The following is a 25,541-nucleotide window of genomic DNA, read 5'->3' as shown; positions in this document are numbered from 1 at the left end:
CACGAGGTTTGCCTCGAATTTCATCACATTGCAGTCCTTGTTGACATCTAGGGATGATTTGAGGAGCATGTTTGTTGGGCAGGAGTGGATTTCATCTTCCTATGCTACGACCACTGCAGGGGTAGATGTGGTGAATTGCATCTTTAATGATGATGGTTTTTGGAAACCTGCCAAAGAAATCCTAAAGGTAAATTTGTTGCAATTTAACATTTAGTATTTTACTATTTAGTATTTTATATTTATTTGTTTAATGATTTAGTTTATATTTAAGTTTTGACTCAAATATTTTTTTTACATTATATGCAGGTCACTGAGCCCCTTGTATCTCTCCTATGAACTGCTAATGGGGAGAATCCCTTTATGGGCTACATATACGAGGGCATGGATAGGGCCAAGGAGACCATTAGAACCCAGTATGCAAGAGTGCAGGAGAAGTATGCCCCTATTTGGGATATCATTGATAGAAGATGGCAGAACCAGCTCCACCGACCCATCCATGCAACAGCTTACTTTATGAATCCAACATTTCGTTTCCGTCCTGACTTCAAGGCAAATGAGGAGGTTCTAACCAACTTATATATAGTGATCCAAAGGTTGAGTAGTAATGAGGATAGCACAAATGCAAACATTGAGCTCGACAAGTTCAATAATAAAAAGGGGACTTTACTCTGGCAATATGGCCACAGATGCTCAAACAACAATACAGCCAAGTAAAAATTAAATAATATATTCATGACTTATAAGTTGTGCATTTTAACTGTTGATTATGTAATTTCAAAGTTGTAAATGAGACTAATTGTTTTTGTTTTCCCTTATTTCAGATAAATGGTGGCAAATGTTTGGGCCCACAACCCCAAAACTTCAAAAAATTGTCATTTGTATTCTGAGTCAGCCAAGCAGCGCTTTTGGATGTGAGCGCAGTTGGTCCATGTACGACCACATCCACTTGAAAAGGAGAAATAGGTTGACTGTACAGAGGTTGAATGATCTTGTCTTTATTCATTACAACCTTCATCTTCAAACTAGACAGATTTTGGGCATTGACTCCTCTGCGATCATTTTGGAGGAGATTGATCCCAAATCAGAGTGGTTCACTAAGGCTGTGGATCCAGTCTTCACTAAGGAAGACCATGAGTGGGTTGACCAAGTGGATAGGGAGGTTGAGGCTGTGGCCATGGCAAAGGAGGCACCTAGAGCACGTTCAAGCGCTGGTAGACGCACACGCGCATGAACAAACACGGGTCGTAGTGATGTTGTTCGTGAGCTCATCTTACATGCAAGCGATATGGCTCGCTAGTTCTCTAGGACCTACCTTAGATGCCTTTCTAATAGGTAGACTGGATACTCAGAGGTTGAGGCTGCGACCAAGTTTGAGGATGATGATGAGGCTTGCGTTGGAGCCTTCTTTTTTCATTTTGTCTACAGATATTGATAGACAAGCGTGTCATGGATCTTCATCTTAGAGTATTACATACATTTATGATTTGACGTCTTATGGATCTTCATCTTACATAGATTTTATGATTTGAATCATTATGATCATATGATTTTTATTGACTTCAGCTACAGCCTACAATTTACATTTTATGTAGTTGCGTATGTCATGGATTTATCATGTATGTTCCATGTTTATGTATGTTAACCTCTATTTGATGATGTTATAGTGTGTTTAAGTTATATTCAATAAAGGGTGCGTGAAATAAGTTTTAAATTGTTGAATCTCTAAATTTAAAGGGTTGTTTTAAATTTGCCAATTCATAGCCGATTCATGGCCGATTCGACCTTTGCCGATTCCAATCCGATTCCGAAGCCTCTTGTACTACTGTCTATATTCAAAATAGGAGTCCTCACTCCCACCTTAGAGATAAAACTCCTGAAGAAGTCTTTACCAAGGTTAAACTTAATATAAGCCATCTGAAGATATTTGGGTGCCTAGTATACATACATGTTCTAAAAGAAAAGAGAACTAAGTTAGAACCCTCTAAATGGAAAGGTATTTTTCTTGGGTATCGTGAAACATCTAAAGCATATAGGATTTTCATACCTGGTCAAAAAAATAGTGAACTTAGTAGGAATGTAATATTTGAAGAAGTTTTAACAACCAAAAGAGCTCTAAAGTTCTGAAGATCCCTCTACCTTACCTAGTTTTGAAGAAAATACTGAATCTAAGTTTCAAAGGAAGAGCATTGAAGAAATTAAAGACGAAATTCAAAATCTTAATATTGAGGAAACTCAACAATCTAAGAAAAGACCACCTTGGGCTATTAAGACTTTGCACCATTTGGAACCTTTAGAGAAAGCAAAATACCCAAAAGATTTTCTAGTTATGTATCAAATATGAGTGATTTATCTAAATCAAAACCAAACAATGTTTCAGATGCTATTAAACATACAGCTTGGAAGAATGCAATGACAAAAGAATACCAATCCATTATTAAGAATGATGTTTAGGAAATTATTCCTAGACCTGAAGGAAAATTTGTTGTTTCCTCGAAGTGGATATTCAAAATCAAGCATGCTGCTAACGGTAGCATTGAAAACTATAAAGCCAGATTCGTAGCCAAGGGGTTCTCTCAGAAAGAGGGAATTAATTATGAGGAAACCTTTGCTTCAGTTTTTAGATACACCTCTGTAAGAGCAATCCAAGCTATTACAGCATCGAAAGGATGGAAAGTGCATCAAATGGATGTAAAAACAGAATTTCTAAATGGAAAGATTACAGAAGTGGTATATTTGGAGCAACCTAAAAGATTTGAAACTCGTAACCCGAAAAAAATTGTTTGTAGGCTCAAGAAAGCTCCCTGTGGACTTAAACAAGCTCCAGGGGGCATGGTATGAAAGAATTGATAAGCATCTCGCCAGTTTAGGTTTCTCAAAGAATGAAGCTGATCCAAATCTCTATTTTAAAAAGGATAAAGATGATAATAATTTTGATACTATATATATGTTGATGATTTACTAATAATAGGGGATGATCATCTTATAGATCAATGCAAGAAAGATCTAATCAAAGAATTTGAAATGAAAGATTTAGGACTCCATCATTACTTCCTAGGATTGGAAGTATGAAAGAACTCTGACAACATCACACTTAATCAAGGAAACTATACACTAGACATTTTGAAGAGATTTGAAATGTGGAACTGCAGACCTATGTCTTCTCCTATGGAGACTAATCTCTACAAACTTAAGGAAGCAACAGCAAAATCACCCTCCATAGATTCTACTCTTTATAGACAGATGATTGGGTCCCTTATGTACTTGGTAAATACAAGACCTGATATTTGCTATGCTGATAATGCCCTAAGTCAGTTTATGTGTGAGCCAAACGAGATACACCTAGTTGCAGTTAAACACATTATGAGATACTTACAAGGCACTCTTAACCTTGCCCTCAAAATATGAGAAAGTTGACTTGGACTTACATTGACTCATAGACTCGAATTGGGGTGGAAGTGTTGATAATAAAAAAGCACTTTAGGATGTTGTTTAAGCTCAGCAATTGTATCATGAATATGCAGAAAGCAGTCATCAGTAGCATAGAGTTCCACAAAAGCTGAATACATTGCAGCAGCAATGTCGTCTCGGGAAGTAGTTTGGCTTAGAAAGTTACTTGTCAGATTATTTGGTCAACCGATGAATCCTACTATTATTCATTGTGATATAGAGTTCCATCAAGCTTTATGTGAATCCAGTTTTTCATGACAAGTCCAAGCATATTGAAATTCCTTACCATTATGTAAGAGATACGGTAGACAGGAATACTGTAAAATTAGAATACATTTGCATTGCAGATCAAACAGCAGATATTCTTACCAAACCTCTCTCACGAGTAAAGATAGATCACTTCAGGAAAAGACTTGGTATAGTTGAACTATAATACAATTGTATTCTTTAAATTATTAATAAAATAATTTTCATTGTCAGGCTATTGACTATTATGGGCTCCACTATTTGTATTCATTATTTAAGAGGTGACGATCTCTAAGATAATGTGTTGAACAGTAGAGAATTGTTGTCAGATTTGGATGAGTTCAAGATCACATTGTGATATAGACATTTCTATGCCTATAAGTCACAACTTGGATAAAGGAAGAATTTCATCATTCTCCGGATTTTATCCTATGAACTGGTAGATCTTAACTCAGGATCATATTGTGATATAGGCCTGTCAGTACCTATGAGTCACAACTTGGATAAAAGGAAGAATTTTCCATATTTTATATTGTATATTGCATTTAATGGAATATCATTATCATAGTATGAGTGATAAGTCATATCACAAGTATAGTAGTATGACATTATATTATGTGTTCAATGATACCACATGCTTAGAAAATTCAGATAGACAGAGTACCAATCTCTACTTAATCATCTTAATTGATGATACTAGATATGTTATCTCTCAGTATTATTATCAAGTTAAGAGGGAGTGTTAATTTTGTAACTCTGATAGATCATACTGGTCTGATTACAGATTGTATGGACCTGTTCTTGAATGAAATGGAGGCCTATAGATAACAGTAATTATCCTAGTGGTGATTGGCGTCTCCTAGAGGCATTATTCTTATAGGTTTATCTTTATCATTTTACTTAGTTTGTTCACAAACTAAAGTCCTCTCCAATAGCCGCCAATTTCAAGGAATCAATTAGAGGCCAACCTAGGAAGGGACATGTCCCTTCTAGGAGCATGCCCTTTGGTTGCATATTTATATAGGGTATATTTGTGGATGGACACACAAATAACACACGGTCTGCTTCTTTAGCAATTCTACCCTATACGAACTATTGTAGAGATAAAACAATTTTCAGAATAGCATTTAATACTATTGGTAACACTTCAGTCAAGTCTGAATTATAGAAGATCATCTTCAGCAAGCAATAAAAGGTATTATCTCAGTCTGACTTATAGCAGAATTTGCAGAAACTTTACATAGAACACATTCAAGAGATACCACTAAATGAGTTCAAGAACAACCAGTATAAAATGCAAACCCAAAGTCCCTATACCAATTTCTCCAACATTTCCCCTTCATAAGAGTTACCCCCCTTTACATTACATTAGCCTTGTCATTATAGGCTCTAGAAGATAACTACCTAGAAGCTACCTTTCTCGGCTTGTAACTACCTAAAAAGTTAAGAGTTTGAAAATTTGGAATGCATATTACAACCAACTCTAACTTTTTACAAAGTCAAAGTGAAAATCTTAACTTATGAATCACAAGTGACTTGTGTCACTTTTACAAAATGAGAACTCAAAATATGCAATGTTAAATATAAATACGTGATTGGTCTTGTTGAGGTAGCCTTCTATCTTCATATGCTTCCTCGTTGTTTGTTGTCACTTCACCACTTAAACAGTTTAAAGTGCCATGAGGTAGTCATGCCACCAAGATGAGCTTGACATCCTTTCTCTATGCATAAATAACCTTGTTTATCAATAGCTTGACCTCCATCATTAACATAAAGAATTAATCTCCCAGCAACAACCTTTCTTTGAGGTTATACACCCTTATCTGTATCAGCATAAATATTTTGTTGTCAGTCAACCATGTTTCTCAAATACTTTCCATTGTGAACAACTTTATTCCCTCTTTGTCTCTCTTGTAAAGTTGTCAATCAAAAGCTTTAAAGAAATAGAAATTGTTGATTGCCTTCGCTTGAAATACTTGTCAAGTTCTTCCATAAGTCAACTTTGTGTGAAATTTATTGCCATAGACTATCTCTACCCTCACATTTGTCAACTTTAGACTGTGCATCAATTTGTAGCTTAACGAACGTTATGTCCATCTTTTACTCATCTCAAAGAGAAACTGGCCTTTGCCACATAAAAACCATGTTCTTCTGAATATAGATCATTTAGCATTGTGCCCTATGGAATTGGCTTGCCAAACCTTATAAGGAATTCAAATATTCTATTTAATTTGGCACTAACTAAAAGACTTGACCCTTTGTCATCATAAAGTGGGATCCTTGAGTTTTGATATGATTCAACATATTACCCCATTTCCTTTAATCACTTATAGTTCAAAGAACCAACAAAGCTTTGTGATTGAAATCTTTGTCGTAACCAAAATTCTGGGGCTTCTCATGTGCTACCACTACCACAAGAGTGCCATGCCGTTTTGGAATTATGGTATTAATAAATGTCACAATTCAGTCATGTTCTTTATGATTTCACATTTTTGCATGCATATCTTTATGGACATATCATCAAACAGTTCATGTTCATTGCCTTGGCTCCCACATTGCGCATACATGTCTGCCAAATTTATTTCCGACTGTGAAATCTGCCAAATTTTAGATTTCTTATAATTTGATGGATTTTTCCTATATCAACATCGCTCTTTTTTCAACGTACAATATCATGTGCAAGCTCATTTCTTTCACATTGCTTCATCCAGCATCATAATTAATCCCCGAGACACCAAGATAGTGATAGATAAGTAGCCTCCAAATTGTGAATTATGATGCATCATTTAGATAATTTCTCAGGTCATACCGGTACTTATACGAGGGAATGCATTCTACATGTGCATGCAACTCATAATGTACTACCATAGCACTTCAAAATTAATATCTTTGCATCACCTTTTGATATATTCTCGTCTTTTATTACAATGCTTCCATATTTCTTATGAATATCTAACACAACATTTCCTTGTAACATATGTTCAGTTGGTTCATTGGTCTAGTGTACAACATGCTGCTAACGTTTTTATATAATACCGGCATTCTGTCAAAACCATTTCTTTAACTTATTTATATAATATTGGCATTTCGTCAAACCATTTCTTAGGGTTTGATACTCAAATATGATAGCCACAAATCCTCGATTCTGCAATCATTTTATTCCATGTGAGATGAAATTTCTTTGAGGCACTTGGTCAAGTAGTTGTCCTTATGTTGTTTGGAATCAAGGCATCAGAGGTTGTGGCAAGATGGTGCTTGGCTTCATACTCCCCACCTTTTTTGTTTAACCACATCATGAACGCAAGTCTGCCAGAGCACCTTCACAATTAGTGTGTGTTACTATTGCCTTCGTAGAGACCTTTAACAGCACTATCTCCACCATTCATTCGGTCAAACAATTACCATGCTCTATAAGGGAACTTAGAGTATTGGAGATTTCATTCGATCAAACACCTAATGCACGTGCCTGTAAGCCTTTTATCAAATGATTATTCTGCCAATTTTATGCTTATTCTGAAACCTGCCTCTCCAGCAAGTCGATGACTTTGTATTTGGAGATTTCTCTTAGCAATTGGACCACGATTTTGACCATCTTAGTTCTATCATCCATGTCTCATCTCAAATCCGAATTTGTGGATGCTTTTGAGCATCTCATTTTTGAAACTAATCCATCGAACCAAGACTTGAAACAATCCGCACTACTTGGCCTCTTTCAATCACTCCTATTTATAAGGCATCATCTCATATGGCACTCTACCAAATAGTTCATGTGTTTGCCAGTAACCATTTCCTTCTTGAGATTATGCATTCCACGGTAAATGAAGAATGAGACCGCTGGCAGATTATAGAGCTTGGCTTGTTACAAATTGCATGCCATCCATCCATTCGATCAAATTACCACTTCCTCAAATTTGGCATCTTGGCGTAATTATTCATGGGATTGCTGCAAGAAAAAGAGCTTGCATGTATTGTTGAGAGAGGTTTGTGAGACATTCAAGGCACTTTTCACCATGTGTGGGCAAAAGACAAGCACATAGACGGAGAGTCAGGTTCAATTCCTTCTTACCATATTTCCTATTCACCATTACGTAAGCGATTTTATCCAGCATGCTTGTGATGATTTGCCATCAGTGACCATCACTTTATGCATTTTGTGTTTGGTCAAGATTGTGGTCGATTCTATGACAAGACTCACTTTAAATGACTTGTTGTATGGAGAACAGGAGTTTGGGCTTGGGTTGTTTGAAATATTGAAACGTTAAGGTTACGACAAAAATTAGGGCAAAACCAAAGTCCCAACTCTAACTTTTCAGAAAGTTAAGGTTTTAGAGAGAGAGAGAGAGCGTTCGTTATGGAGAGAGAAGGCAAATTGACCAAGAGAAAAATCTACCTTTGACTTTTCAATTTGTACCCTTTGAAATCCCAACTCCAACTTATAACCTTAACTTTTTTTAGAGAGAGAGGATGCTTAGGTTAGAGAGAGAGGAAATGTTGACTCTCAGAAATAAAAGGCTGACCATTTAACTCCTAACCATTAAATTTTTGCAAAGTTATGATTTTGATTTTTGCATATTTAAATTTCCAAATAATCAATAAACTATAGATTACCATAAGTTTTTACTGCAAGCTCTGATTTGGAAAATTTGAAATGCAATGCAATGCTTGTAACAAGTCAGATGATTTGGAATTATGGGACTACTACTATTGATGTTTGGTAGCTTCAGTTGGATAAACTATGAGACAGAAGTGCAGATATATATATATATATTCAATAATCAATTATTATGTGAGATATTATTTAGTTAAATAATAATTCTTATTATATTAAATTACATTATAATGAACGGAGATGTCCCATGAAAGGACATGTCTTTTCTTGGCTCATATTTTTAATATAAATACAAGAGGTCGCTGCCTTTCGAAAACACATACCACTCCGGCACTGCTTAGTACATTCACAGTGATCCATGAAAATCAACAAGGAATCAGAGCCAAGTTGGAAATGCAAGAAAGTTTTTTTTTAAAAAGACGGGAGTTACACAAGTATAGCAGATGCGTAGTTGCATAAGAGCCAAATTGACAATATTGTATTAGTGGGTGGTTCCTCGCAAATATCAAAGGTTCAGGAAATGGTTTGAGGTATCCTCAATGGCAACGAGCTCTGCAGGTCGGTAAACCCTGACAAGGCAATAGCCTATGTTGCAGCCCTTGAAGCAATTGTGCTGAATAAGGATGACGATGACATTGTCCTAGTGGATGTAACACATTTGATTCTTGCAATCACAATAGCAAGTGATGAAACAATGGTAGTCATTCTGCAAAATACACCAACCCCACAGAATATGATGATCAGATTTGTGTGAGTATTCTAGTTTACAAAGGTGAAAGACTGTATAATGTTCACACTTCTAGAACAGAATTTTATGATAAATGCTAATAATAACTTGAAAAAGAAATTAAATATAAATATAATAACTCAATACGATTATCATTAAAAATAATATAATATATCAATGTAATAATATAATATGTTATTAATAAATTAATAAATAATATTACTAGAAATATAAATACATAGAAAATATATATGATAAATAAATCAAATACCTCTAAATTATAATACATATCATTTAAATATATTATATTTTATTCAACCAATATAAATAAAATATTCCATATATATTATCTAAGTCACAAGGTTCGCCAAATTTTCGGCTCCAGGTTCGAATTTTGGCGAACCTATGATTTTTCTAAAAAATTCGTAAAAGTTCGCCATAAATTCGTACGGCGATAAAGCTGTGGTCATTTCTATTTAATATATTTTATTGTTGTTTTTAGGGTTCTCGGCATAAAATAATAATAAATATGGCCCTTGCGTTCACGAAATGGCATCAATCGATTGAATATTTTCACAGACGGAGAGCTAGGGAAAATATATTCGATCTGATTGTTTGCAATAATCAGTTGTGGCGGCTATTGCTTTCCTGATCCAATGTTTTCGGTTCATCATTGCCCTTCGTTCATGATTTTTCAACGGTGTTTCCTCAATGTTTGTTGTGGTTCTGCAGCATTTCACAACCTTCATCTGCTGGTTGTGGCTCTGTCGCACTATTGCAGGCTATCGTAGCTCTATGGCAATGTTCGAAATTTCATCCCATCCACAGTCTCGACAATTTTAATTCTAATGTTTGAAAGATTAAATTTTATTGAGTTTTTTTTAGGTTGAGATTTATTTAGTGTGATTTATTTAAAGTTTTAAGTTCATTTGTAAATAAAATAAAATGAATATGTATATTTTTAATTAAAACATTAATATTATGTTTATTTATTATTAATAAATATTGTATTACTTTATTTGTAATATTTTTATTTTATTCATAATATTGTTATTTTATAATCAAAGGAAACATGGAATTACATATTAACATTTTTTATCCTTATTTATTATTAAAATTTTAAATATTAATAATTTGTGTATTTATAATTTATTTATAATTATATTACTTTATTAATATTTTGAATATTAATAATATATATTTATATTTTTTGGAAATTACATAAGGCGAATTTAATGTCGAATTTTTTTCGATTTTTTTGACTTGTCGAACTTCATCCGAACTTTATAGTTCTCGAATTCGAACTCGAACTCGAACCTTGTGACTTAGTATATTATCATTCAAATGCAAAGATATATCAAACATTGATAAATATATTAAATTAAACATAACAAAATGTCTCATGAGAAAATATATAACACGGTGCAAGCAGGAATGGACAAAAATTTAAAGATTCAAAGAGAACATATTAAAATACAGGTTAGAAAATAGATGTGTAGTCAACAACTAAGTACTGACTCATCACATATAGATGATAGGAGTCTCACTGAATTCCAGAAACATGAACGAGATACCTGCAGATAAAGAAAGATTCCATTTGAAAAAGACCATAGCATATCATGGGCAATATAGACTAGTCATCTAAGAAGCAATCGGTTAATTCGGGGACAAGAAACTCATATTAATACATTTAAACAATCAGGAGGAGCGATAAGAAGTGATAGAAAATCAGTAATACAATTGCCTGGAACAAACGATTGAAAATAGAAAAGGATAGCAAATCAGCGTTTAAATTGAGGAAAACATCCCATAGACAATTGTGAATTACACTAGACAAAAGAATAACAGTTCTAAACTATAATTGCTGGAGTGGAGGAAAGACATTAAAGCCCAGTCAACGGTATGAACAATGGTAGGAACTAAAGGTTCACTCCATTTCAATTTGTACCCTTCTAAATCCCAACTTCAACTTATAACCTTAAAGTTAAGGTTTTAGAGAGAGAGGATGCATAGGTTAGGGAGAGAGGAAATGTTGACCAGTAGAAATAAAAGGCTATGATTTTGATTTTTGCAAAGTAATGATTTTGATTTTTCCATTTTTAAATTTTAAATTACCAAATAATCAATAGACTAAAAAACACCATAAGTTTTGACTCCAAGCTGCACTTTGGAAAATTTGAAATGCAATGCAGAGCTTGTAACGAGTCAGATGATTTGGAATTTTGGGACTACTGTTGATGTTTGGTAGCTTCAATTGGATAAACTATGAGACTAAAGTGCAGTTATATATTAGATATGTGTGTGAGATAATATATATATATATTCAATAATCAATTATATAGTGAGAAATTATATAGTTAAATAATTATTATTATTATATAAATTACATTATAATGAACAGACATGTTCCATGAAGGGACATGTCTCTTCTTTGCTAATATATTTAAGAGGTCACTGCCTTTGGAAAACACATACCAATCCGGCAGTGCTTAGTATATTTACAGTGATCCATGAAAATCAACAACTACCAAAAATTGAATAAACTCCTGGCCATATTAAATCCTGAATTTAGATGCTCATTCGCCCATGTTGACTTGAATTTTTTTAATTTGGGTGGGGTAAATACCAAGGCAACATGTTCTCACCATGGCAAGAGAAAATTTAGCATTTATTTTGTTCTAGATATAAAGTCATGTATCTATGTATGCATGAAACAGAAAATTAACACACCCAAACAACTGACATATAGATGTGTACCTCTAGATGATATGCACCAGGCAGGACTTTCTCAAATACAAATTCGCTGCTATCACCACTCAAACTCACCGACCTCGAACTCTCCAAATTTTTGACACTCGGGGAGGAAAGAGAAACAGATATCATGAAGTCACAACTACCTTTGCATATTGCTGATCCACGGATATTAACCAGTGCCTGTAGCCATAAACATTTATATGTGTCATATAACATAAAATATAGCTAAACAGCTGGAAAAAATGATAAGAACTCAACCACAAAACTAACAATACCTGTGTAAATTCAATACCAAGAAATGGCCCATTCATGGTTACATCAACATGTGGTGGGGAAAACAACAAACCAGAAGCAATCTCTAATGATGTCGTATGGGGTGACACTCGATAGTCTCCAGGAGGAACCTACATATTTAAGGCCCATAAGATGCTAGAGTCAATCAATCCCAAAGCATTACAAATGGTAATTAATCAAATACATTACTGAATAAGTCATAATGTTCAATAGCTTGATTATCATGCAAAAATACATGTTACAGCAAAAAACTTGTGAAACAGGTTTAAATAAATTTACTGTAATTATACTTGACATCATTATAAATAATTGTCTTAGGCAGCAATCACATTTTCCGAGATTACAACACTTGTACCCAGTAAGAAGAATCAATAAAATAAGACTAGAAGATAGAATGGATGATTCAAATAGTCCAAACTCTAGTCTACAACTTGTTTTTCTGTGGTGTGCAAATGCAAATGATTATATCATTATAGAATTTTGATTTGAATTAGTAAAATGGAGTCCTTGTATCACTGCAATAACAGAAACAGAGCTCACATGAAATTGAACAAAATACATGATTTTGATAGTCACTGACAACAAAACATGATTGAAAGTAATCATGACAGAATTTATCAGGGTTTCTCTTGATTTTCGGGACGGGAATGTGGCTTCAAGCATGTTGAAACATTTCCTGATTTTGGAATGGTAGGATGTGTAGCTTCTAATACAAGATAAGTGGCATAATTAATTCCTTTTTAAAGCATAAAAAAAATTTTAAAACTTAAAATTAAAAGAAGCTAAAGTTCTAGAAAGATGTATAACGTGCTGAATTTGGAATGAAATTCCATTTATTCATTGTCATTCAATTGGCATCAAATATCAAAGGATCTATTTAATAAGACAGTAAAACCCAGACATTGTATTGGTTTTCCTCTATTATTAATAGAAATGCAAATAAAAATTTAACTTCTTGTGGTTTGGTCTGAGTGAAAACTTTCTAGTGTAAACTTTGGGTTGCCTTCAAGGATTTCAGTTAAATAGCCCAGATTCTATATGCTTGAAAACAAATGAGTGCTTTAGCACATAATCATGTATTGCAATAATGCCTAATTGTAAATTATAAGAATGAGATTACAACACCATCAAAAATATTGGATAGACCCTAGGAAAACTCCCATATAATGTATTATCTCAGATTTTCAAGAGACGAGATTACAACACACTACCTAGTCTCCATGGAGTCTTTAGAAGCACAAAGCAACTTAGATGCATCCTCTATTTGCACTAGCAAATGAGAACCATGTAGCCACACATCCCAAATCGTGCTTCCTCTACTCACTTATGCAAACTATTATGGATCCATGATCCAAACTTAGCCAACAACCCAAAGGCTATACAAGACAACTTCAAAAACTACTCATGTGCTAGTTCTTATAGGAAGGAGCTTGCATAAAACCACCAAGTGGTATTTAATATACCATGTTTGTCAACACCTGAAGTTACAAGATCATGATCCTCATAGTAGCTATTTTGTGCAAAGTTACACCGACATTAAATATTCCTAAAGCTACACCAACATTAAATATCTATCTCAATGTTACAATATACAAGTGTTCCCAAGAATGCCTAACTAATATGGTATCCATATATTTAAAATATGCGCCACAATTAAGTATTTTATATATTATTGTTATTATTATTATTATTATGCAAGGTGTACAATACACCTTTCCCACTATTCTCCTTCTTGTGTACATTGCATAAGAGGTCAAAAGCAAACTCAATCACCAAGGAAAAAAATCCTTACAGTCAATATGCACCATAAAACATCAACATCGGCGTAAAATGAGTGACTCTCTACCATAACATTGGGATTAGTCAGTGGCATAGGTAGTTTCATTTCTTTTGATCATGGCTTTGCTAAAAGGTGGTTTGTTCTACAACTTGCTATCTCATCAGCTTGTGCTGGCTCATTAATAGAATGTTATCACTTGCTTGAGTGCATGAGTACGCCATTTTTTTAAATCAAGTGTTGATTTTTAGTCTAGGAATTCTACATCATTGGGCTTTTATTTCACCATATGAACTTGAATACTTCTGATACTCCCTACAAATCCAAATAATATCCTCACCACCTAGATTTATTAGTATCAACCAAAATACTTCCAAATAGGAGACCTCGAATTTGTTTTTAATTTAGGCCAGCTTGTGGAGCTAGAACACAGACTATAAATGGAGATAGTTACCATTGTTATTCCTATAGCATAAAATTCTATAAATAACATATTCAAAAAAATGATTACAAATAATAGACAGAAGCAACCTCTATTTTAAAGTTTTAAGCATAATGATACATTCACTGAATAATGAAAGAAAAGAAAAGCAAGAGTCTTCACTTCATGTTCGTAAAACAAAAATGCAAGAAAAAAAAGGGAAAAAAAAAGCCTCACCATATCTTATAATCTTCTTGGCAGCCAATGGAATGCTTGCCTATGCATAGGAGTAGTAAATTTACCATTTGCAGAACCTTTAGTGATCAATGTTCAACTCCCTCAATTGAATGATCAAAGAGAGTGAAAGATTAGCTCTTTAGAGTGGTATTTGACTTCTGTAATCAAAATGAGCTGAAATGATTTTGTTTTAGCGTTACATATTAGTTTTTGGATGATTAGGTCAAAGTCAACGGTGAAACAACAAAGAAAACTGCAAAAAAGAATGAAACTCCATCCAACAACTCAATAAATATCCTATTAGGGTCAACACCTGATTTAATGTTTAGAGCCTTTGCAGTCATTCAGCCTTGGTTTAATGAGTGATGTAAAATATCCCCTCTCCCAAATAGAATTTAATAAATATATCATACTATTGGACTATAAATTAAATATCAAGTAGTAATAATTATATAAATGATTAATAGTAATAAATAATAAATGATTAAATATAATATAATTTCACAATTAGATAAGTTTAAATTGAAGATTTGAAGATTTAAACTTATCAAATAATTAATACCAATAAAATAAAATAAAAATGATAATCACATTTATTGAATTAAATGTATTCATGAGTTAATATTGTATTATTATTATAATTATTATTATAGTATGATGTAGACACTAATAAAATTCAATATAGAGAACTAATAACAAAACATAATATATTATAATATAAAGTTAGATTAGCCCATTATTGGAAGACGCGACCGTTCAATAAGATATATAAGAGACCAAATATCAAACACCAAAGGGATGGGAAATATATAGGTAATAATAAATTCTTTTATATGCAGGGGTGATCACTTAACAAGCATTGATATATAAACTATTATATAGCCTTTTCAATACTAGGAACGATAGAAATAAGGTGTCATTGGTAAACGCACACAATAAATAATGTCAGATTGTAGAGACGTCGGTGGCCATTCAAACCACATATATCCAACTAGGACAGAAGCAAGGAACCGCAAACATGAATAAGAGTAATCCAATTCACATATATTATGCACAGGCATCATCAACCATAGGAGAGTAAACTGCTATTTTGTCCTAGGGCTCTAGGCAATTGCTTAACACCACAAAAAACACCAAATGTCAAGAAAATCTAGAATATGGAAATGTCTCCTCACAGGTTACTTCAAAAATCCTTTCTGAGATTTTGTAGAAGTTAGAATTTTTTAACCATTTAATAAGTTTCCAGAAAAATCATACTTTACCTTCTAATAAAGAAACTTATAATTTTGTTTATTTTGGAGTCTAAGATAATTAAAAGAGTTATATATCTGCACAACTACTGAGTTGTGGAAAATAAAAAAATAGTACAAGAACAAATTCTGTCCATTCTAACATTACCTTAACCTCACAGCATATCAATCGTAATGGAGATTGATGCTTTCTAAAACTTACAGATTTCTCCAAGAGATGTGCACTGTTCTTAGAATGTCTAAACCGAATTTGAAAAGTACCATGGGACTCACATAGATATACCGAATCCACCACAACTTCTGGAATTTCATTCTGAAAAGGTTTGCATGCTTCAAAAAAGTTGGTGTTTCCAAAGTACTAGAAAGGGCCATAAAATTAGACTGCACCTAAGGGTTTTGGACATTTTTATCTGCATTGCCTTGTGTAATTCTAAGTGGAAACTTATTGATTAACCTAAAAATATTCAAAAGTAAATAACTTCAATATTTTATGATACATAAAAAAGGACAAATGCATGAAAATCTTGTCTATGTTTTGTATATGACTTCTCCTTCATATTTGTCACAGGAGTATTCAAGTATACATGGCGGTGTAACATCTAAAATTGCACCACATGTATATTCATCATTACATAATGATCTTGCCTTAACTGAAAAACAAAAATCCCATGAAAGCCTCCATTTCCCTATATCCACTTTGTCAGCTTTCCCATCGGATTCTTTACCACGCAGGTTGTTCGGTTCAAGGTGTGTGCGCCATGGAGAGATCCACGTTGGCTTCATTATGTCTTCTGGGACATTTTCTGGATACTCTCTTGGCAATCTCACAGTAGCTTCATCCTCTCTTGATCTCCTCCTTGCACTTTGGTCTCCTTCCCTGGCTTTTGGAGAGCTCTTCACAACATCTTGGCATTCACACATTGCAAATTTTTGTTATCATCATAACTTCATGTCATTGAGCTCCAACTTCATAGCCTCAAAGAGGAGTCTCCTCATCTCATTCCATTTTGTTTTTCTCTAGCATATCATATTATCTTGATCATTTTCTTGTTGATCAATTTTGTATCAATCACAGGATTATCAATCTATATATCTAGTTGTTGTGGAATTTGAAACATCATAACAAGAACTTGACTAAGGCAAGTCTCCAAAAAGACCCAGCATTTAGCCTTAATTGCTTGTATGCAGGTTTTAGAGGAGTGGAAGCTCTTGGGACTCTTCTGCCTCCTTCGTTGTGTGCTATATCTCCTCCTTATTTTTATCTTGTTATAATTGTTTTTGTCGCATAGCCATATTTTTCCTTTTCCTTTTAACAGATTAGTTACATTCTCTGTTTATTTAGTATTGTGTCTCACACTATCAAGCGTTGGTTTCCATACCCTATCTATACAGGAGATGCATGTGACATGTCGTCTTGCATCCGTTTTGCAGTCCCAGTCTTGGATTCCATTTTGTCAATTAGTGTTCTTGATCACCCTAACTCACTCAACCACTAATAGAGTGAGGTGGCATTGGCCTGATTCGTCACTTGAAATTCTATCAATCTGAAGGGGTGACGAATTCCCTTTTTCCATAGGTGGGAATAAATTTTTAGATGTTGTTTTGACACAGAAAACCTACAAACGTGCAAAAGGTATATCATTATTATTGCACATCATTAAGACTTTTTGTGTTTACAATATCAAAAGAGCTGTCACATGAATGATGTAGAAAGTAAACTCTTTATCTTACCATTACAATAGGAAAGAGCTATCAAATGAATGATGCAAAAGGAATTTTCTTTATCTTTACACATCATTAAGGCTTTCTCTGTTTGCAAAGATGGAAAGAGTTGTCAAATGAATACATTCAGTTTGACTATACAGTAAACCATGGAAATTTTCTGAAATTGGTACAAGAGGATTTTTTACTTAATCTATTTTACTTGATTGTGTTTATTCTATCTGTAACATTAGCACAATACAACTTCACAAATTGAAGTCATTTGATGTTGTATCCATTTTTCCTCACAATTCATCAAAACTATTATATGAAACCACCTGAGCAATTTTGAAGCATGCAACTCAAAGTTCGTTTTACAGGACTTCTTAAATCAAGAGCTACATAAAGTGGGACAATGACCTTAATATCAATCCTCAAAAGAAAAGAAAAAATGTACCTCAAAGCAGAAGTCACCCATCTCATCTATCTTCTTTATTTGTGGCTTTACATTTTCTGGCACATGTGTTAAAGCAACTTGACGCTGCACATTGAAAACCCAGCATAAACTTGTATAAAGATTGTGAAGACTTGAGCTAATTCCAGATGGGACATAGAACATCAACCAAACTGTCGATCATCATTGATAGATCAAAAAACCACAAAAAAAATACTGAGATACAAAAAATTTGAAAAACAACTTGTCCTAGGATTGGAATATTCATCCATATAAAAAAGAACTGGGTACAATTCAATGAATTCCTATTCTAATTAACATTTAATATTTTAACAATTGAAAATGAAAACAACAATAATACAAAAAAGAAAGCAGATCACTACGAATGGAGTATTCATACATGCAAAAAGAGACCAATTGGAATATCCTGATGCATTTCAATTCTACATTTTTACAAGTAAAAGATCAATGCAACAACAATAAACAAAAAAAGAAACAAAAAAAAAACTGTTCACTATAAATTTAATATGCATTCATGAAAAGGTACAACTCGATGCATTTCTATTCTAAATTTTATAAGTGATTTATCAAAAATCGAAAATCATAACGACAAAATATAAAAGCTGAAACGTACAACTCGAAGCATTTATATTCTAAATTTTAAAAGTATTTTATCAAAAATTGAAAATCATAACAAAATGTTAAAGCTAACTACATCTTTTAAAGCATATCTTACCTTGCGAACAAAGCCATCTGTTATCAATTTGATTGAACCACAAATATTATAATGTGTAGCTTTTATGTCAGGAATTGAAGCCATGTTTGGTAAAACCTGATAAAAATAAAAGACCAAAGTAAGAACTCATGATTGTAGATATTCATGATTCACTGTAGGGAATATTTTTACCAACAAAAAACATGGGAAGACTGTCCCAATTTTAAATGAATTTTGTATGTGGTTGCAAAGCCAAGACAACAGCTGATACACTCAAAAAAGCATAAGATGTTATAGATATGCATGTCATACCATAAAATTCTCCAAACTGCTAAATTTGAAGTGTTGCTTCTCAGCCTTGATTGTATAGCGTGTAGATGTAACCTGGTCAGTGGAAGCAAAATCCTTAAAACCCAAATACAGCTAATACAATATATTAATATTTTCTAAATCTTTCTAGATGCTTGCATTATGTTTAATAATATAGTTAGAACGAAAATTCCTATATGATATCATAACATCAAACATGTATTAAGAATGTAGCATTTATAAAACAAGGATACAACGTAAATACAGAACTACAGAATGTATTTGACTAGCATATAATTCCTAAATAAAATTGAACGCAAAGCTGAATTTTAGTTTTCCAATTGGCATTCAGGTGTTCAAGAAATAAAATCATATTGAAACAATGATCATACATAAAAATGCTTCTAACTAATGCTAAATGGTCATCATCAAGGGTAAATTTACAAAAGCCTTTGATTTTGTTATTGCATGCCAAATTATTACAAAGAGAAAAAAATAAACATTATGAACAAAATCAAGTTTTCTATTTCACATCAGCTACAAAAATTGTCTCTATATTCACCAGTGTTGCCATAGTTTGATGCAAAATAATCTTCCCCCCTCAATGTTATTTGGAACAAAAATTATACCCTGTAATTACCCTAGTTTATCGAACTCCCCCGTCAATGTTATTTGGCAAAAATGCCTTGTCCTAGTTTATCCGACATAATTGAAATATACTTATAGCTCATAGGTTTGAACAAGTTAATTGTGGGGATGAGCTCCCTCATTTGTCTTCCATCAATCTACCTCAAAGTTTGTGCCATCTCAGTTTTTCATGCTTTTTCATTGAAAATGTTCAATGGCATCTCTCGCCAATCTTATGCTGGAAGGCAGTCAGCAATTCAACAAAAAGAAATACAACACCTAGAAGCAGAGAATGATGACGATTTTTGAGTATCGTCGCCTTGAGGCAGCACTTGTTCTGGATACCGAGACTCGGCCTACCACAGTTGATGCTACTCAAGAGAAGTTTGATGAGTGTAATCGTGAAGCGGTTATGCTTATTAAGCTTTCAGTTACTGATGATCAGCTGCCTCAAGTGCCTATTGGCAAAACAATTGCTGAGATTTAGACAACACTAAAGAGTTTCCACAAAACATCAGATAAAAAAAGAGCCTTCTTTCTGAAGAATAGACCAACATTGCAAAACATGCGGACCTCTTTGATCAACCCGAGGCTTTCTTTTACGCATTTTGAGGACATAAAAAAAATTATTTTCTAAAGATAGATTGACCATTGACGGAGGGCATATGATATTAGATAGTTTCTATTTATTCTCTCTTCCATCTTTTTATAATGGTCACTCTTTTGTAATGTTTCCATTAACTCCTTTTGTTTGTTATGGAGACTTTCCTTTTCACTCTACAAGAATGTTTCCATTTCCTCTGTCCTGTTCGTTATAGAAACATTCTCTTCTATCTTGTATATATTGATCATTCATGATCTTTGTTTAGTAACACATTCATTATTTTACCATAATAAGTTGGGGATCTATTGAGGTCGGTTTTGTACCACTATATAGCATATAGCAATTGAATACTTGATATGGAATATCAAACACTCAATTCCTCTCTTGAAAAGTTAATACTCATGAGGACATGAGAAAAACTCCAATGTTCCTTACCCCTGTGGATACTAATTTAGTTATATCAATGTGATTTGTTGGTTAATCACGTAGGCAGCCTTACGTTGTTCATTCAAGGATTGTCGAGCTCTTGTGGTGATGACGATGATGGTTTTGTATGAGTGCCAAATAATGTTGATGGTGATGATGATGGGGGGTGTATCTACCAATGGTGTTTCTCCTTTTCTAACTTTCTAAGAATGAACTCCAATTATTAAACTAATTGCTGCTCTACTCCCACTCCTATGAATGGAAAGATTAGCAAATGGATGGGGATAGAATTTGGTGAAAGCTTACCAACGGCTCTAGTATCTACCTCCATAGATGCACTAATTCAAGGGAAAAAGACTAGATTACCACGCAAGGCTTCCTGACAAACCGCTAGGATGCTAGTGGCCTAGTTTATAGAGCCCTATCAAACATCCACTAATATCACCATACAACTATCCATCCACTCTTACTCTTACTTTACAAGTTTCTTGAAATAAAATCTGCTTTAGAAACTTCAACGAAATCTAATTTTAACTATTGGAAGTAGAAACCATGCAATAACACCAAATGTTCTTGATCACCATGCAAGTCACAACAATGATAAAGAGAAGTGATTTTGGTATTATCTTAGCAAAAATTTCTTCTACCCTTTACAAATGAGAACAAATGGCCTTATATAGAGGCCAAAATTACAACCAACGGTAGAGATTAAGAGGCAAATTCAATGATCCAGATTGGATCCTAGAAACCCTAATTAGGATTGCCACCCCATCGGTCAATGAGAAGACACCACCTAATCAATGGACCAATGAAAAAAAAAGTGGCAACCAATGAGAAGGCACCAAAGTGGTAGCCAATCAGAATCAAACACCTATCCTACCCAAAAGAAAGGAGAAATTGCCACTTGGGCTTACATCAAATGATCTTCTAATATAAATCTACCCTTTTCCTTCATCTTTTTAGCCAAGGCAATGAACTTGGCTAGCATGTGGTTGACTTCATGGGAGGGCAAAGCATATGCTTCATCTTGAGCTTAGATGAATTCATCATGTTGCTTGTTGCTTGTTGCTAGCATTGTCTTCTCATAATCCTTCTCATAGTCTTTTGCATATCCGATAAAGCCATTGAGGGAGGCAAGGGTGCCCGAATGTTTCTTCTTGATGGCAACCCTCCCCATCTCATCCAATCTCGATCCAAACTCTGTCTCATTGACATTCTCCTCTTTGATATCTTCAAAATCAAGTGCCGCTCCAACATCGCTCATCATGGTTGAAATGGAAGTGTCAACGCCTGGGCTGTGGTCTACAATCTCCTTCTGTATCTCTTCAAGTATTCTCAATCTGATAGTCAAGGCAACAAACCAAGACTCCAGCATATTCATGCCTCCATCTACCAACTTGGTTTTCTTCAAATATTTCTCCAGTATCTTGATAAACACCTATAGCTTGGGAATGGCTAGGTCCTTGACTAGAAGGAAATCCTTCCACTCTACTTCAAACATTCTAAGTTTATCTCTAATAGCCACTAATGACCTAAATGTCGAAATAAAGGAAGGCAAGAAATTTTGCCCATCTTGGATTGTAGCATAGATCTAATCTTTAACTTCACGCAACTAAGCCAATATCTCTTCTATGTTTGTCCTGTTGTCTTGAGGAAGGGTTGCCTGGTACAATTGTTGGATAGGCTAGCAATCTCTCCAATACTTATTCTCAGCCTCCACCTTTAGAATCCTTTCGTTTGCCTTCCTCAACCTTTCTCTAATTGAAACCATGCCTTCCTGGATCTCCTCACATTCCATGTCATCTGTGATTCTTCCCAAGTTATGCTCAACTATCTCATATTCTTGAGCTACAATCTCATCCAATGCCTTGCTAACCGTTGATATAGCAATCTGTACTTTTCGTTGACCGTCATCATCACTCCTAATTACCTTTGCCACCATTTTTGCAATTTGTTTCTGGCTCTCGCTATCACCCTTTTCCACTAACCCTTGGATGTCTTCAATTGTTCGGGCAATCACCACCTCGCCTCTTGGCATATGCATTTGCCTTAACCATAGTGGTGCAATGCATCTCCCCAAATCTAGATTCGGTTCGACTACCAAAGCATCACTAATGGCCTTGAGTGTCTAGCTTATTTCCTCAATATCAACTAGCCTATCCTCTTCTTCACTAGTGACTGTCATATCATCTCCATGTTGGTTCTCCGAGAGAGGAGAGTACTCAATACTGTTGCTGTAACCGGTTGATTCTGAATCAGAGTTCACCTCTACCACAAACCCTTGTCCACGTGTATTATCCTCTTGGCTTCTAGCCTCAATTATGCTCTCCCTTGACAGTGCTACATTATGTCTCTTTGCTAGAGGGTCCTAATGTTCTTTCCTTTTCTTAACCTCCAGGTTTCTCTTCTTGCTTTTAACTGTTCTTTGTTGATGGCTACTGCCTTCACCTTTCGGTCCGACTGAGGACCTTCCCCTGGTTCATTTTCTCATAAGGCATACCTTTCGACTTTGTAATTGCTTAACTTCTCCTTGTACCATAACTCGGTGTGTAGATCAACTGTCCTTCTAACTGCCTCTATGGAAGGATCCTGATGAGCATTCCAATCCATTGGACCCAATTTCGTTCCTTCCACTGTATCATAATCTTCTCTTAGTACATTTTCATCATCTTCCAGTTGATCGGGAATATCAAGGCCTCTCCATCTAATTGCCCTCATCATGCCCACTGACAATCTTGAGAAAGCTAGCTCCCTCTCATGAAAGTCATCTTGTGCATTGGCCCAAAAATCTTCTATGGTAGGAACATGTTTAAATGTATTTCCGTAAGATGCCTTCATAAGACCATTAGGATCGAATCTTTGCTTTGCTCTATACCATCCTAGATGATACCATTCCAACTCTTTCTCCGCAACTGCAAAGGCGACACAATTGGGGCAAGTATCATTGTCTATTCCGAATGAGAAGATAATTCCTATCTCACCCTTAAGTTTCATCATTTTGTCATAATGCTCAAGTTGCCTAGCCAACTCCATCAAAACTATCTTGTCAAGTGGGTACCTTAGAAGTCTCTTGGGACAAACTGTACTTCCTGCTACTCTAATGTATGTGAATTGCGGAAATTGGATGAACCAATTTCCATACTTCCTAACTCTTACTTCTGCTTCCGATGAGAGCCTCTTAGCAGGTGTCCCTTGTAATATCCTTATCGTCTTCATGGCAAAGGCATCACAAAACATCTTATAATCTTTGGTGTTGTGCAAACGAAGTTGCGGATAGCACTCATGCACCAAACATTCCCCCAGCCTATTGCCAATCACTCCTAAGACCTTAAGTCTAGGATATTCATAAAGTTTTGCAATCAGATAGAAAAGATAGGATACCATATAGAATTACTTTTGATTTTGCACTGTCCTAAGTTACAATTCTAAATTTTCGCTTATAATCCTAGCACAATCAAACTTTCTCTTTCCATTTTCAATTTCACCAATAAAGAAATACATCTAGTTCTTGAATTGCATACCTTGAGCTACACCCATGATCTGGGTGAGAAGCAAAATAAGATCGTCATACTCTAATTTGAAATCTAACATGGTGAGCCTTAATGACCCGGTAACTCACTTCTTGCCTTCGTGTAACCAATTCTACTTTAAATGAATGAAATAAGCCTCCTTATTATCCTGAAATAACTTAGCCACCTGATCCATAATTACCACTGTCATGCCCTTATACTGGGGGATATTAAATGCTTCTTCGACCACTTGTCCGCCGATGTTGGCTAACACTTATCCGCCTCACTTTCGAGAAAAATGTGGTTTTAGGCATCATGTCTTCTTTGTCTTTTTTGGTATTCGTTCCTTTTGGGTTCTTGCTTGCACTAACATCTACCATTCTAAACACTTATTTTTGCCCCTTCGTTCTAAATGATATGGACTACACTTATCAATCTCCAACCTTCTTTCTATCGATGGAATCAGCTTATTTCTATCTCTTCATTACCTTAGGATGGACTACACTTATATCCCCCAACTTCAAACCTAGGGTGGTCTAGCTTATTTCTGCCTTTCCAAGTGTCCTATCATGAAATCTACACTTATATCTCCCAACTTTAGCCTATCGATGGAATGATTAAGTGGTGGATGATAAGTGCAAGAAGAAAATAAGGGAAACGAACCAAGCAAGAACAAGGAATAGAATTCACCTTTAAAACCAATCTTCACCTCTAAAAATGAATACAAATTTACTTTAAATCTACCTTTATCAATAACCTGGCCTTCTTCAATTTCGGATCAGATTTCAGAAATTTCAACCTTCCTTGCATATAATGATGCCCTAGCAAAAATCAGAATTTTGAAGTCCTTGAAATTGCCCACTTTTGCCAAAAATCAGACCTTGGATCACATAGCCTCTTCACCAAACAAAATCACCTAAATCTGGAAGCAGAAATTGCAGCACTTGGAAAGAAAATCAGACCTCAAAAAAATCGTCCAAGCAAAAATTCAGATCTGCTCCAAAATTTGACCTAGGGCAGAAATTCACACAACTAAGAAGACGAAAATGTCGCCAAGCAATGGAAAAATCTGCCCCAAAATCGTCCAAATCTAAAAGTTCCTCCTCTAGAAGAAAATTGCTCACCCAAGGAGGAGGAAGAAGGGATGAGGAAATAAGAGGGGGCGAGCCCCTCTTACACCAAATTTTCTTGCCTCTCCTAGTGGGCTGACTTGCCTGTAGGAAGAACAAAATTAAATTAGCTCCTTTATTAATGGCCCAGATTTAAATGCAATGTAGCTCATTTAATTGCTAGTTTTGATCAAAAATTGCAAAATAAAAACAAGGTAAGCCTAGGAGATGTCAAAATTTGCATTTAATAATATTTTGGCAATTAAAATATCATTAAAAATTAAACTTTGAATTTTAAAAATAATTTTGAAGAAAGTTCTAAAAA

The 25,541-nt window shown here is 34.6% G+C and overlaps 1 protein-coding gene across 1 annotated transcript in view; it reads right to left on the bottom strand.

Moving 5' to 3' along the window:
• Nucleotides 1-25,541, bottom strand: part of LOC149561409 (Carbohydrate-binding-like fold) — a 193,237-nt gene that overhangs the window by 63,364 nt on the left and 104,332 nt on the right. The window contains exons 12-16 of the mRNA XM_089825132.1: nucleotides 18,945-19,016; nucleotides 18,654-18,749; nucleotides 17,921-18,004; nucleotides 12,059-12,187; nucleotides 11,787-11,963 (exon numbers count right to left, since the gene is read on the bottom strand). Of these exons, the coding sequence (XP_089681258.1) occupies nucleotides 11,787-11,963; nucleotides 12,059-12,187; nucleotides 17,921-18,004; nucleotides 18,654-18,749; nucleotides 18,945-19,016 (558 nt within the window). The remainder of the gene's footprint in view (nucleotides 1-11,786; nucleotides 11,964-12,058; nucleotides 12,188-17,920; nucleotides 18,005-18,653; nucleotides 18,750-18,944; nucleotides 19,017-25,541) is intronic.

Source organism: Cupressus sempervirens, chromosome 4 (assembly GCF_028749045.1).
Source record: "Cupressus sempervirens isolate cs-2001-9-10 chromosome 4, ASM2874904v1, whole genome shotgun sequence".
Classification (NCBI taxonomy): Eukaryota; Viridiplantae; Streptophyta; class Pinopsida; order Cupressales; family Cupressaceae; genus Cupressus; species Cupressus sempervirens.
This window is presented reverse-complemented; position numbering and strand designations above follow the sequence as displayed.